General features: G+C 38.0%; 1 protein-coding gene across 1 annotated transcript in view; it reads right to left on the bottom strand.

Annotated features, from left to right (window-relative positions):
* Positions 1-14,982, bottom strand: part of FRMPD2 (FERM and PDZ domain containing 2) — a 70,593-nt gene that overhangs the window by 23,835 nt on the left and 31,776 nt on the right. The window contains exons 14-15 of the mRNA XM_054690410.1: positions 9,583-9,730; positions 1,933-2,137 (exon numbers count right to left, since the gene is read on the bottom strand). Coding sequence (XP_054546385.1) covers positions 1,933-2,137; positions 9,583-9,730 — 353 coding nt within the window. The remainder of the gene's footprint in view (positions 1-1,932; positions 2,138-9,582; positions 9,731-14,982) is intronic.

Genomic DNA, 14,982 nt, shown 5'->3' with positions numbered 1-14,982 from the left:
TGTCTTGACAGTGTCTATCCTCCTGTTGTTCAGGTGTAAATTCTGGAAGGCCTTCTGTATACTTCTCATTGGAACTGAGCCCTGGTTGCCCACAACAGCTACTTCAATGAAAAAGAAGGCTCCCCCATGCCACCCCCCTGCTTTTTTTCTACTGACCCACCTTCCCTTATCTCATTCTCTCTGCTCACTCCTGCTTCCTGGAATCATCTCCACAAAAATAACCTGTATCCAAATAATTGCTCTAGGCTGTGATACTGAGACTATCCAGATGGTACTAGAATTCTGGTTTCACATAACATTACTGGTAACCTCTGCAGTGAGTTACAAAGGCTATGAAAAATTGATATTCATAAACTAAACTTAGAGTATTATCAGTTTACTGGAAGACTTTAATTCACTTTTCTACTGAGAAGGTTGGCTGCCACTGCACAAGTCCACCGGCAGGTCATTAGAAGCCCCGTGGGTCTCAGGAAGGATGCCTTGCAGTGAACACATTCTCAAGGTGGCTTTTATTCAGTCATGGCCTCTTTGGGTTTTAAACTAAAAAGTGCTATGAGATACTACCAATTTGAGTGGCAGATTAAAGATGGTCACAAATGCTCTGACATCAAGAAGTAGGGTCTGTTTCTACTACCCGTGAATCTATGCTGACTTGAGATTGCTTAGACCAAAAGATTGTAGCAGAACTGATGATGTGCCGACTCTGGGTTTAGCCTTTAAGAGGACTGGCAGCCTGGTCTTGGGCCCCTGCAGCCTGAGCTGCCATATAGAAGTGCTTCCTTACTGAAGGAAGGACATGGAGAGAGTGTGAGGCCACATGGGGACTACAAAAGACCCAGCAGAGCTCACAGTCCCAGCCATCCCCAAGAAGGGGCCACATGTGAGTAATGCCACCATTGAGGATTCCAGATGAATCCTGAGTACCGCCAAGCGACTCAGTCAATACCAAGCAAAGCAGGAGAGTCTTCCAGTTACCCGCTGCCTAAATTTCTAACCAGAAAATTGTGAAATGGGATAACAAAATGATTGCTTTAAGCAATTTGGGGTAGATTTTTACCTAGCAAGAGACAGACTGTTTTGCCTCAACATTATTGATTCAGTTTGCAATGCATGGTAAGGCACATTTGCATCAACAGAATTTGGGGCAATAATTTTCTAAGAATTACTTTAAGATATAATATGTATATACATATTATATATCTATATATACACACACACACATAATGAATCATGTCTACCCACTTGCTGAAGCAGATGTATTTGTCTTCAAAAACAGCTCCTTCAGCAAGCTTCACTGGTCACGCGCTCCCTATGAATCTGCACTATTTATACAACTTGCAATGTAAGTGTAATCCAACTTCCAGGCTATTTTTACACTGTATGGGTCATTGTGTTAAAATGTAAAGTTGTGTTTATAAGCTCATTATTTTCACTTGTAAATTAAATTGCAAGCACTCCATCAATAGGGAAAGTAGCACAAGTAGAGGTCAGAGCCAGTTGTGTGTTCAAATGCCAAACTCCATTGCTTCCTCTGTAGAATGGAGAGAACCAGAACTTCACAGGGGTGTGATGGTTAAATTTGTTGAAAGAAACAGTGCTTAAAACAGTCTCTGGCATATAATAAGACCAAGTAGGCTTTATTACAACTTGCTTATTTAGTACTGTTCAATTATGAACACCTAGTTCTTTCTCTACCTAAAGACAGAAGCAACATAGTAATAGGCCAGCAAGTCTTCCCTATGGTGTCTGGCATAGACTTTGTTCATATCCGGTCTTCAGGAAATCTCTGTGAGCTTAGCTGACAGTTACCCAATGAATGTAAATTGCCCTTAGACATTTGACCTCCTCTGAACAATTTCTTCAGGTGCAGATCACTCCAGAGCACCAAGTACATGGTGACTGGGGCTCTGAGAACAGATGTGTCAAACCCACCTGCCTCTCATTCCTTCTGCCCCTGTCTCTTTGCCAGTTTGCACGTTATCCAGTGACATGCACAGAAGGCCTCCTGTGGTGTCCTCCAACCTCGGTTCAAACAGTGCATTTTCTGTGCATGACAATCTCTGAATCCAAGTGAGAGGCTTGGGTTGGGCCTGTTGTGCACGACTCAAATCGGCCATTTGCACACACTTATCATAGTCTGAAATTTAGAAGCGAGAGATGAGCATAAAAACACACAAGAATGATGTTGGTTTCATTGCTCCTGTGGCAAGAAACACCACAGACCCAGTTTCTGGTATCACTTGTTTTTTCCTGCTGTTTTTCCTCCTTCTATCTCATGAAGTTTTTCTGATTAGCCCTGAGAATGCAAGTGTTCCTAATTAGCAATCACTAGTAAAAGAAACCTCAGAAACACTGTATGAGACGCTCTCTGTAGCTGACGGGTTCTGAACCATGATGGTGCTACCTGAGAGCATTCATGGGAATGTCATGGCACCAGCAGAGGCTTGGATAAAATTAACTGCCACTGTCTGCCTTTACAAAACTGTCCTCGTCAAAATGTCAAGAGTACTCATTTATGACTGACGAGAGAGGGCCATGGATAATACTAATTTTGAGTTTTCCCCAATTTTCCTTTCTTAAAAAACATTCTTATTATGTAAAAAGGAAACTGTCTTCACAAACATTGTTTTAACAAGTGGGTCTTCCAATTACCTGGGTTTCCAAAGATGGAATACCATCTTTAGCTACAAATCTTAATTTCCCTGGCAGTCATCTTTAAGCCAAGATTTGATTTTCTGAAATATAAATACTTATCAGATATGTTGAGTTTCCCATATTTGATACTCTCTTCTTTTCCTTCACGCAGGAAGATATAAGTGACTCTAATGAAGTCCCTAACTTAAAACCATGGATGTGAGACGCCCCACTTCAATATTCATGTTGTTCATAAGAAGCTGGGATTATATGGATAGATCCCTTACATTAACTAGACTTTATACAAAGCCCAGTTTGTATTTTGAAAAGGGAAAATGAGGACTGAGTCTGACCATCTGCTCCCTGCTAAAGCCAAGAAAGAAAGAATGCTTGGGCACATGGCACTCATCGTGGCTCCCAGAGGGGGTGTGTATGTGTGTGAAATACTTTTCTCTGTGAGGGTGTCCTTGGGCATTTATCTTCTCAAGCAGACCCCTCTCTTTCTTACAATGGTGTCTGGTTCATTTCCAGGACTGTGCCCACTGAAAAATAGCCTTTAAAACATACTTTGTTGAGAATTCTCTGTGTCTATGAATTCTGTCTATTTGGTACCATCACTCACATATGGTGAGATAGAAAGAACAGAAGAATAGAAGCAATTTGACTATGACCTACAGCTTTTGCACGAATTGCATGGTATCTTCTTCCAGAGATTGGACCTGGTCAAACATGTAGCAAAAGAGTAATATCAATGCCAATAGTTCATATTTGCTGAACGCTTATCATGTGCTAGGCACAGTGGTAATGTGATTTCTGCATTGCTTCATTTAATCTTCACAAAAACACTGTGGGGTAGATGTCAGTAGACCAATTTTATAGATAAGGAAACATGAGACTAAGATATCTCATGCTCAAGATCCCAGGGCTAGTAAGTGATTAAGCAGGACTCATACTCAAGTCAGCTGACTCCACAGTCCACAGGAGAAAATGCAGTTGCTGAGGATTTGGAGACAAAAATGGAAGCTCAAGAGAGGCAGCCCAGTCTTCTCACCATGAGGGCTCAAAGGGACAGTGACCTGGGGCTTAATCATGGTAGATAGTAATACCCATGAGGAGACAGTCTAGAGAGAGATAGTGGTGGCAATGTCTCAATTCAGAAAGGTTTACCAGGTTTGAAGGAAACTGCTGTACAGAGGTTGGGGGAGCAAGAAGAAGGGGCTGTACCCTGGGGGAGGGGCTTATGAAAAGTGCAGAGGAGTGAGAACCCAAGTGAGTTCTAGACAGGGCTTTATCCCAAGTAAGAAGTCAGAGAGTATCGGGGCACTGAAGAGGATGCTCCAATAACTGGACAAATGCTATATATAGTGAGGTCAAGAAATAAGATCATGAATCAGCACTTGTATAAGACACTCAGGATGAAGCAGGGGGCTGGTGAAGCTGGTAAGAGTGATATAATCACTACTAGGCCTCAGTTTAGTGGGTCCTGATTGGGTAGACAAACAGTGCAAGAAGAATGGTTGGTAGAAGAGGGCCAAGAGTTGATAACCTTAAGGAGATGGAAGGAAGAGTGGCCAAGGATGTCCCAAAGCCATGGACACCCCAGAGACAGGATAGCTTCTGTCCACTGACCATGGGTAACTCACAGCATGACTGCTGTGGCACCAAGAAAGTTACTGACAAATGTCTGAATTGGTCTGGATGGCAAGGGATAAAACCTAAGTCAATTACAGTGACTCAAGAGCACAGGAGCAACACAGAGCCAAGGACTATGAAGAAATGGGGAAAGAAGCCAGGGTGAGATGCTGGCAGCCCTCTTCACGTCTGTGATCTCACATTCATAAGCTCATGGAAGAGTGAGAGCCTTCATTCAGCCCCCTACCACCATCTGAAAGGGCTGAGAAAAGGCCTGTGGGCCCCACTCTGCAATGTCTGATTTAGTCCTCACATTATGCACTTGTAAAAGCTCAGTGATTTTCCTCTCTCCCCAGGGAACCAAATATAACTATAAATTGAATTGTTGGGACAATTCACAGAAGAATGACTAAGAAACATTTGGAAAATTTTCAGCTTCTCAACAATCAAAGAAATGCCAAATGAATAAGGATAAACATGGTATCTATTCCAGAAAATAGTGGACATGGAAATAATGGACATGGGAATAATAGTGGACATGGGAATAGCACTCAGGAATATAGCAAAAAAGTCCCAACATTTGTAACCAATAAATACTCTTCCAAGATCTAGCTTAAAGAAATAAAACAAGGTATAGAAGAGGGCCTCCCCTGGTGGTGCGGCAGTTGAGCGCTGGGTTGCGAAGCTGCCCGCAGCCTCTGCAGCACCGGTTCGATCCCCGGCCACTGGCAAGGGTCCCACATGGTGCGCAGACCTCTCCTGCCGCACCCGCTGCTCCCTTCAACAGTGTATTTCATCAGTCTTCCTGTTCTGTTCCCCGCCCTGGCTCTGGTGAATTTTCTCACCCTCCTGTGCTTCTGACTGTACCCAGTGCTTGTATAAAAAAATAAATAAATCTTAAAAAAATAAGATACAGAAGAAAGAAATTTCCAATGATGTTTATTACAGTATTATTTATATATTGAAAAATGAAAAGCAAATTTAAAAATAGAGTGATTAAATAAATGACTGTATTCCCACACTCAATCATCCATTCATTCAAAAAAATATTAACCAGCTCCTACTTGATGCATATTTGTTCCATGCTGGAGCTGTAAAAGCAGTGGGACACGTCCTGAGAATACCCAGTATTCTGCCGATTAGAAGCAGACATACCCACAAATAAAAGTGGCAGAATATTAAGGTTAGAGAATACAGTTCACTCAGTACTATCTGCAAAGAGAGTACAGGGAAGCCTCCTCTTTGGACTTGAACTTAATCTTAGGGAATCAGGCTTATCTTGGTCTTAGCCTTGAAGGGGGAACAGCACTGCAGGGAGAGACCATGCTGAGCACACAGGCCCCAGACTGAGACATTCTCATGAGTTCATAAGCCTCCTAGCCTGCTTGCAGTGTAGCTGGAGAGCAGAGGAGGGATTGTGGCAAGAAATAAGTCAGGGTTGGGGCCACAGTGGGAAGAATCTGATATGTCATCCTAGGATGTCTGAGCTTATCCCAGGAGAGAGTAGAAAGCCACTGACAAATATTCATTATGGAAGAAAATGAGGGGATTGATACTTTCTGAAGGTCATTTTGAAGGCTGAAAGCAGGACAAAAGAAATGACATGTGCCCAGTAGAAAGCCCTGGAGAACACTTTTGGAGAGCACCTGATGACAGGTGTGGAAGGAAGAGAGGGCACAGGTCCAGTGCCTCCCAGTTTCCTTCAGGGTGGGTGAATGGTCTCATTTGAACAAGACAAAGATCATGGTAGAGGGAAGAGTATAGAAGGATGAGATCAAATGTAGACACAGTGAGTTTAAAGACTGCCTGGACCCATAAAATTGAAATGGCCAGTTCTCAACAGGTGCAATCACTGAAAATGGTGTCTGCAGAGAGCATTTCTCACATGAGATTTTTTTAAAGGCAAGGTAAGATTGTCCCATTTTTCCAAAGAAGACATACAAATGGTCAACATGAAAAGATGTTCAGCCCCACTGATTATCAGGGAAATACAAATCAAGACCACAGCGAGGTATCATTTCACACCTAGTGGAATGACTATCACCTGAAAGACAAAAAATTACAAATGCTGGTGAAGATGTGCTGAAGAGAAGCCTTTGTGCACTGCTGATGGGAATGTAAATTGGTATAACCAGCATGGAAAACCATATAGTATTTCCTCAAAATATTAAAAATAGTCATTAGAAGTCTATAACAATGATGAATCTTAATGTTGCTTGTGAATTGTCCCAAAAGGATGATTTTTCACTCAGTTTTTACTTTTATGATTTTTTGAAGATCCAAATAAAAACTGTCTAATTATTTAAAAATTAAAAATAAAAATACAATATGATCCAACAATTCTTCTTATGGATATATACCCAAAGAAATGAAAGCACTAACTCAAGGAGAAATTGCATCATTCAGCATTATTCATAACAGCCAAGACATGGAAATAGACTAAGCGTTCATCAACAGATGAATGGAGAAAGCAAAAGTGATATACAACCATGCATCACTGGAATGTGTTCTGAGAATTTCATTGTTGAGTCATTCGATAGTTGTACAAGTGTCATAGAGTATAATGACACAACACTAGGTAACATAGCCTACTACACATGTAGGCTATACGGGTATAGTCTATTTGGGCTGCTGTCATATGTGTGGTTGATCATTTCCCAAATGCAAAAAAGGAGGCAATCCTGCCATTTGTAACAACATGGATGGACCTTGAAGGAATTATGCTGAGTGAAATTAATTATACAGAGAAAGAAAACTAGTGTATATTCTCATTATATGCAGAATCTAAAAAGTTCAACTCACAGAAACTGAGAATAGAATGTTGATTACCAGAAGTTAGGACTGAGGGATATAGGGAGATGCTGGTCAAAGGGTATAAACTCCCAACTATTGGATGAATATGTCATGGCGAATGTCTGTCATGGTGATTATGTATTATGTTAACCACAGTGTATTATGTAGTTGGAAGTTGCTAAGAGAGTAAATCTTAAATGCTTTCAACACACACACACAGTAATTATGGAAAGGGATAGAGGTATTAGTAACATGTTGTGGTCATCATTTTATAATACACAGGTATATCATATCATCACACTGCATACACTTTAAACTTCCATGTTTCATGTCAGTAATATCTCAATAAAGTTGGGGGGATATAAAATAGCAGCCACCAGCTACCCAGCCAGTTAAAGTTGTCCAGAATAATCTTTTTAATGAAAATGTTATAGTTCTGAAAACTTCAATGATGGTAAAATTTGTAATTTGAGAAAACAGTATATTATGAGCAAAACAGGTTTAGAAGGACTAATTTCACAATGAGCCTGTGGTGTCTTTATAAATATTTAATGTTCACTGATATCAGGCAATAAAAGCAATATTGGTGATGTTTCATACTGTATCTCAGCAATAACAGGTAAGACACAATTAATTTACATTCATTATCTCCAGCTCCCTGGAAAGATCCTAGAACTGCCACTCTGCTATGTCAATGAAATATTTATATATTTATTTGGTTTGGCTGCCAATAATATGACACCTTTATTTTCTGTGTTTGATTCTGCATCCAAATGCTTGGTAATTTTGTTTCCCAGCTGATACAGAACAAAACCCCATGAGCAGAGGCAGCCATTACTACTCATACTGAACAATGAACATCAATTAAGGAGCCAGAAACATTACATGCAAGCACAGAACAAATTACCAGGGGCCAGTGTTCTCCACTGAGGACACTGAGGGAGACCAAGCTAATGAGTGGCTCAAAGTCACATGACTAATAAGTGGCATGGCCTTGAGTCTACTGAACTCCAGGGGCCACATTCCAAACCAGTGGTTCTCAAATGCTTATTTGCATCCAAGTAACCTGTGTTATTTTTCAAATGCAGGCACAGATTCAGTAGGTCTGGGGTGGGGTCTGAGAATCTGTATTTCTTTCAAGCTCTCAAGTAATACACATGCAGAGAGCCCTTTATGAACGTGAATGATGAAACCACTATATAATTTACCAGTCCCTTTATAGTCAAAGAAAAATAATGTTTAGAGAGTAACAGCATAAGATGGCAAAGTCAGCACTCAATCCTTAAGTTTTGGCAGATAGTGTAGGGGTGAAGTATACAGACACCAGACTCAGAAAGCCAATGTTTCAAATCTCAAGGCTTCCAAAAACCAGGTTACTTAACTTCCCAGGCCTCGGTTTGTTCATCTTAATAATGCTGCAAGCACCTCACTGGGCTGCCTGACAATTGCAGCTTGAGAAAAGAGTACATTATAAGCATAAATGATAACTTATATAAAGATAGCATAACACCTGGAGAAAGCACTGACAGTAGTAAACAGTTTCATAGCACTTCCTAAATACACAATTAATATTAGCTAGTCTTACATGATGTGTGGTCACACTTTTAACTAGTAGTCTCTTTGCTTCATGTATTAATAATACTGTTGAAAGTTTGATAAATACTTTAAAATGTACAGAAGAGAAAACAGTCATGCCTACATACTTAACTCACAAAGGAATTAGCTAGTAGCTAATTCCATATCAATTGTGGTGCAGTTCATATACATATTCTTTCTTGTTTTATAACATGTTAAAATCAACCAAATTAGTATCATGGTGCCTATTCCTATGCTACCCAACATAGCAGGCATATGTAACCATTCACATTTAAGTATAAATTTGTTAAAATTAAAAATTCAATTCTTTAGTTGTCTTGCAAACTTTCAAGTGCTCAATAGGTACACCCGAGTAGTGACTTCCATATTAAACAGTATAGATATTTCCATCATCACAGAAAGTTCTATCAGACAGCGCTAGATAGGATAGATACGGTTTCATATCTTCATTTTCTCACTCAGCAACACATCAAGCATTTTCATATGTCATCACTCTCCAAATACTGATTTTAATGTCTAAATTATATAGATGAGCTGTGATTCTGTTTTTGGATATGTAGGTTTCTTCCAAATATTCACTGTTTAAAGTAATGTTCTAGTGAATACCCATGAGTATAAACGTTTGTGTGCTTCTATATTTATTTTTTTGGATAAATACCTATCCACAAGTAAAATTATAGGGCCAAAGGACAGGGATTTTTTAAAAAGGCTTTTGATAAATATTCCCACTGCACTGTGTCAATTTACCCTCCAATGTTATTTAAGCATTTACAATCTAAGAAAAAAACATATTTTACATGTATTTCTTTAGTTATTAGATATATTCAAAACTTTTTAGAGTTTCTGGGTCAACTATATTAATTTATACAAACTATTTTATGACATAAGCTGGCCAAAATAGAGCTTGAGAGTATAATGTCTACTCACCAGTTGCAACTTGGGGAGAGCTTGTCTGAGCATTAAACAGGTATTGGGCAGAACAGAGGCCCAGTAAATATTTACAAGTTTTGGTAGAATCCGTGACAAATGAGTGCTTTTTTCCCGTGATGCTGCTTGTGATGATGAGCTTCTTTCGCTGAAGGGGCAAACACAGGCTTTAATATATTGATTGTCTTTACCCATCCACTGAAGCACAGCAGTACTGAGAGCAATCAAATACTGGAGTCCACAGTTCAATATAACATTGAACTTGGCATCCAGAATGTATAGCAGGTATTTGAAGATAGCCCAATAGTTTTTCTTAAAGAAAATCCCTCTTTTTATACTTTCCTTCATTCATAAATCAAATGCTTATCAGGCAATTGCTATCTACCAAGGAGTGTGATCGGTGAAAACATATGAAATGGGTAAGGTGCACACCTGACCTTCAGCAAAGTGACACAATCCTTAGTGTGCATTTTGAAAGACTATTAAATATACTTATAGTTTTCATTGCACAAGCCTCAAGAAAGTTGCAGGCATAATCTCAGCTAGCCAGGTTTTAGGAGAGATAAAACACTGTATTTATTTCATATTTCTTGCTATCATGTGCCAGTCTCTGTTCTAAATGGTTTCTGGTATTAATTCACTTAATCCTCAGAGCTATAGAAAGAGGATGTCCTATCATTATTCTTATTCTACAGATGAGAAAATAGAGCAAGAGTCCTCAGAATGCAGAGGAATAGAGGTCACATCACAAGAAATGCTTCCTCATATTCCTCAATAGAAAGTGATATTTGTCTAACTCAATGGGATCATCTAAAAAGGATTATCTACATGGGGTTTTATTTATGGAGCTTCATGGGAAAAAATTCACAATAGATTTTAGTACAGTAATAGAGATGAGGTGAAATATGAATTTATCTATATTCAAAAAAAATCAAATCTTTATCTTAGCTATTCTAGTGATATCAGTAAGAACTTTGAAGTTACTCCCATGAAGATAACTATTAATACAGGGTTTATGCTTAAAAGGGTTCCCTATCACTCCTGGTCCTCTTTAATTCTGATCCTTTTTAAATCATAATAGTCACCATTTCTAAAAAACTCCAATCACACAAGTCAGACATTAACAAAAGGCAAATAATTGTTCATTGCTTTTCATCCAGGAAATGCTTTTTTTAACCACTAACCTAATTTTAAATAATTTGATCATTCTCTACTCTTTCCTTTTATTGACAAATGTAGTGTTGAACATCTTAACACTAATGTGAATGGATTTTGAACTATATCACATTAAGCATTCTTTAAAACAATATATTTTCTCAACTATTCATAGGTGCTACTCTGGTAGACTTAAAAATTCTTCCTTAGTATTCAAATTATAATGCTGCATAAATTTCACTTTATCCTCTTATCCATACTTTTCCAAAATTCAGTATTTTCTTGGACTCTACAATTTGTCAATACACATCGATAAGCTTTCATAGAGTCTTGATTATTTTAAGTTCTCTCAGGTATTAAAAATATTTAGGTAAGTCAATTTTTAAAAAAACTCAACAAAAACAAAGTAAATAATCCAGTCAAAAAATGGGCAGAAAAGCTAAAAAGAAACTTCTCCTAAGAGGAAATGCGAAAGGCCAACAGGCATATGAAAAAATGTTCAACATCACTTGTAATCAGGGAAATGCAAATCAAAACTACAATGAGATACCATCTTACACCAGTGAGAATGGCACATATTAAAAAAACTAGCAACAACAAATGTTGGCAAGGATTCAGAGAAAGAGGAACTCTCCTGCACTGTTGGTGGGAGTGCAAACTGGCCCAACCACTATGGAGAGCTGTGTGGAGATTCCTCAACCTACTAAAGATAGAGCTTCCATATGATCCAGCAATTCCACTCCTAGGTATTTACCCAAAGGACACAGAAACATTAATTCAAAAGGGCACCTGCACTCCTATGTTTATAGCAGCACTATTTACAATAGCTAAACTATGGAAACAACCCAAATGCCCAAAAACAGATGACTGGATCAGGAAGATGTGGTACATATACACGATGGAATATTACTTAGCAATCAAAAAAGATAAACTCATGCAATTTGCAGCAACATGGATGGTGCTGGGAGGGATCATGCTCAGCAAAATAAGCCAGAAAAAGAAAAATACCAGATAGTCTCACTCATAGCAGGAATTTAGAAAACCTAAATAAGGGACCAGGAAAAAACCTATTATAGTAAAGTAAAGATCAAAACCAACAAGCAACTATAAACCAGAGACATACTATGGGGCGGGGAGGAAGGAGTAGGATCAAAACAAGGTGGGTGGGAATTGTATGGGGACTATAACCAAGATGAAAATGCATACATTGTGCAAAAATGAAAAATGATGTAAAAAATATATAAAAGAAAAAAAAAGAAATCTGAAAAGAGTCCATCTTTCTGGCTGCTCATAAACCCTCAGCCAAACTCTCTTTTTGGACACCAATGCTGTATGTATTAAACACTACACATGTGGAATTATGATTGCATTTCTTCGCATGAAAACAGTCGTGATTGTCATGGTTTGGATTTTTTTCCATTTATCACCACTTTGATAACATCATTTAATGGGAAAAATCCTATCTGCAGGCAAACTTTCACATAGGCAAGCTGCTCGATGAATAAGATGATGTATAACTTGAATCTCAGAGTTTTCAGCATAAATATGAAAACTTATTTTGTTTGAAACATCTTTGCAGAACAAGTTAAGGCAGCTAGAATACCAGGTCCATTCCCTGAGAGAGACTGACAACATGTCCGTGGATTCCTGTAAAATGTGGAAAGTAAGATGCTTTCATCACAATCAACTGTTGTTCCACTCCAAATGTTCCCAAGTCTCCTCACCACAGGTGGTGTGGGGTAGTATGGAAGCAGATACCACTAAGAGTTGAGATGGGGACACATTAGTGTAGATATAGTGCAATTTATTTACGTGGTTGTTTGTCTTTTTTCTGCAATACTTCATTGTTAGTCATCTCAGAATATTCCTTCTATTAGGCCAACTCATCCAAAGGTACAAGGTAATGGCCACATAAAATTGACTGTTTTCTACAATACGCAGAACCAGAAGTATATGGGATGGGCACCAAAGGGGAACAAGGTCTATTTAGTACAGAGCCAGGAGTCAAACTGCAGGAAATTTTTTCAATTGTCAGAAATAAAAAGCTGCAAGTTAGTACTCAGTGGCACCCAATTAAGTGGAAATTCTGACTTACAAGGAATATATTTTATAATTGCATAAAACTGCATTATCAACACACCACATAATATTCTTCTGTTTCTGATGGGCTTCACTCAAAATAGAATTGACTACCTTTCTGATGACTGTTGCATAGAAACTTGTAGTAGCACTACAAAGAGTAAGTATGTCTCTGTGAAAAGCCACATGTTTTATGCATCTTATCAATAATAAAAACACCCTTCAATCAGGTAGAAGGAATTCTATATTATATTTCTAGTCTCTAGAGAAAATGATTTTATAAAAGCATCATCATATGGAAAAGTAATCACAGTGTATGCCACCAAAATGTGAGAAGAAAAAGAAAATTACAGAGTTTTTCAGGGAGTTAATTAATAAAAATATTACTTGGGGCTTCTGCGATTTTGCAGTATTTGTTCAGCTTTTTAAAATTCATAGTTTTGGTGGTTTCTTGCCTCATTCTCAATGAACATTCACTTTCCTACCATAGTTTGTATTAGGAACTTTGCATTCTTTTTGCTAAAGACTGCCCTACAAAGCCTGTATCCTCCCTTACCTGGATGCATTTCCCTTTAGCCATCTTCACTGCTAGTAACCAAGAACAATTACTAACATGGGTAGGTTTATCATTCTCCACCAAACACTTTCTTGATTGAATAATCTGGTTTGATGTCTCTGTCAAGACAAGCTGCTAAAGCATCTACAAACCATGTTCTTTGAAAATGGCATTTTCCTGTTTCCTTTACTATTTCCCTGCAGGCTGGCAAGATCAATGATCTAAAATTGTTTGAAGCATTTTGGCTTCCCCTGTTAATTAGGCAATTTTGAAACCAGCTTCCTGAGCTTAGTCTTGTATTGCTTGCAGAGTTCCCCATTTTGTGCTTGCAGAAGCATGAAGAGTTCAAGTCATTTTCTGTGTAAGATTCCTGGTTTGTCACAAGCAGCTGGTGACACAACTTCATGTAATGACCTTTTCATAAAAATAGATGTTCATGCTGAGGAAGAGGACAGTTATCAGGGCATGGAAATCCTAATTAACAACAAGGTTTTTATACTACTAAATTTGTCTTATGAACCTGATGACTTTCCAACTTTAATCAAGAAATTGTCCCTGGTGAGGGGAAAACAGATTAGCTATAAAAATTATAAGTAGAAAATATTTCCTTAAAGAGACTGTTAAACTATAAGGCTTCAAAAAATTTTAGTTTTCAAAATTACTCTTTAAGTTATCTGTATTTTTATAAATATTTTAAAGCAAATTGCATTGAAAATTTTGAACAATTAAGACAACATGGGAAATAATGCATTAGTGTTGAATTAATTCAATCATTAAAATTCTTTAAATAATCTTTCAATTGAATTAAATCAATTCAAATCATTAAAATTCTGAAAAATTCACAAATGTAAATATCATTCACCTTTATATATGGTCAAAAATATTTGGGGAAAAAGCCAGTTTGCTGATATAAAGGTAATGTTAATGTACTCAAATTATGCTTACTTATTATTACTTACTTTTAGATATAAACATTTTTCCTTGAAGATAAACAATAATCTATTATGAAATTCTATCACAAATCATACTTTAACAGTATATTAACTCCAACAGCCAAGATGAAAGCAACATCGAGAAAATGAATAAAACCAATTATGTTCTAGTCAGGAAACTGAATGCCAGATAATGATCATTTAAAACTACAATTCAATTAGTAGGAAATATCTTAAAACAGAGAAAAGAAGTGTCCTGGACAAGGGTAGGGCAGGACTCAAGGGCAAAACTTTGCTGTTCCCATGGCTGCTAAACAAGAGGTTAAACACACCTGTGACTCCAGGCCCAGACACCTGCTGCCATAAATGTCCTTGGCCCACTGTTGTAATTACTAATTTTCCCCAGCCTTGGCATTCCTGAGCCATCCCTTTACAGTTTCTCAAGTTGGCTGCTATTGAAGAAAAGAGCTATAGACTTTAAGACCAGACCAATTCAAACTGGAGCTGCAGGCACACAGTTTCCATGATAGGTCCACCTTGGCTATGGTCACAAGCCCTGCACAACCACTGAGCTGCAGCTCATCAGTACACAAATAGCAACAATAAATAGACTTTAGCCAAGTTCACTTTCTTTCTTTTTTTTTTTTAATATTTATTTATTTATTAATTTATTTATAC

This window comes from Talpa occidentalis, unplaced genomic scaffold (genome assembly GCF_014898055.3).
Source record: "Talpa occidentalis isolate TD23 unplaced genomic scaffold, MPIMG_talOcc4v2.1 talOcc4.8, whole genome shotgun sequence".
NCBI classification, from domain to species: domain Eukaryota; kingdom Metazoa; phylum Chordata; class Mammalia; order Eulipotyphla; family Talpidae; genus Talpa; species Talpa occidentalis.
This window is presented reverse-complemented; position numbering and strand designations above follow the sequence as displayed.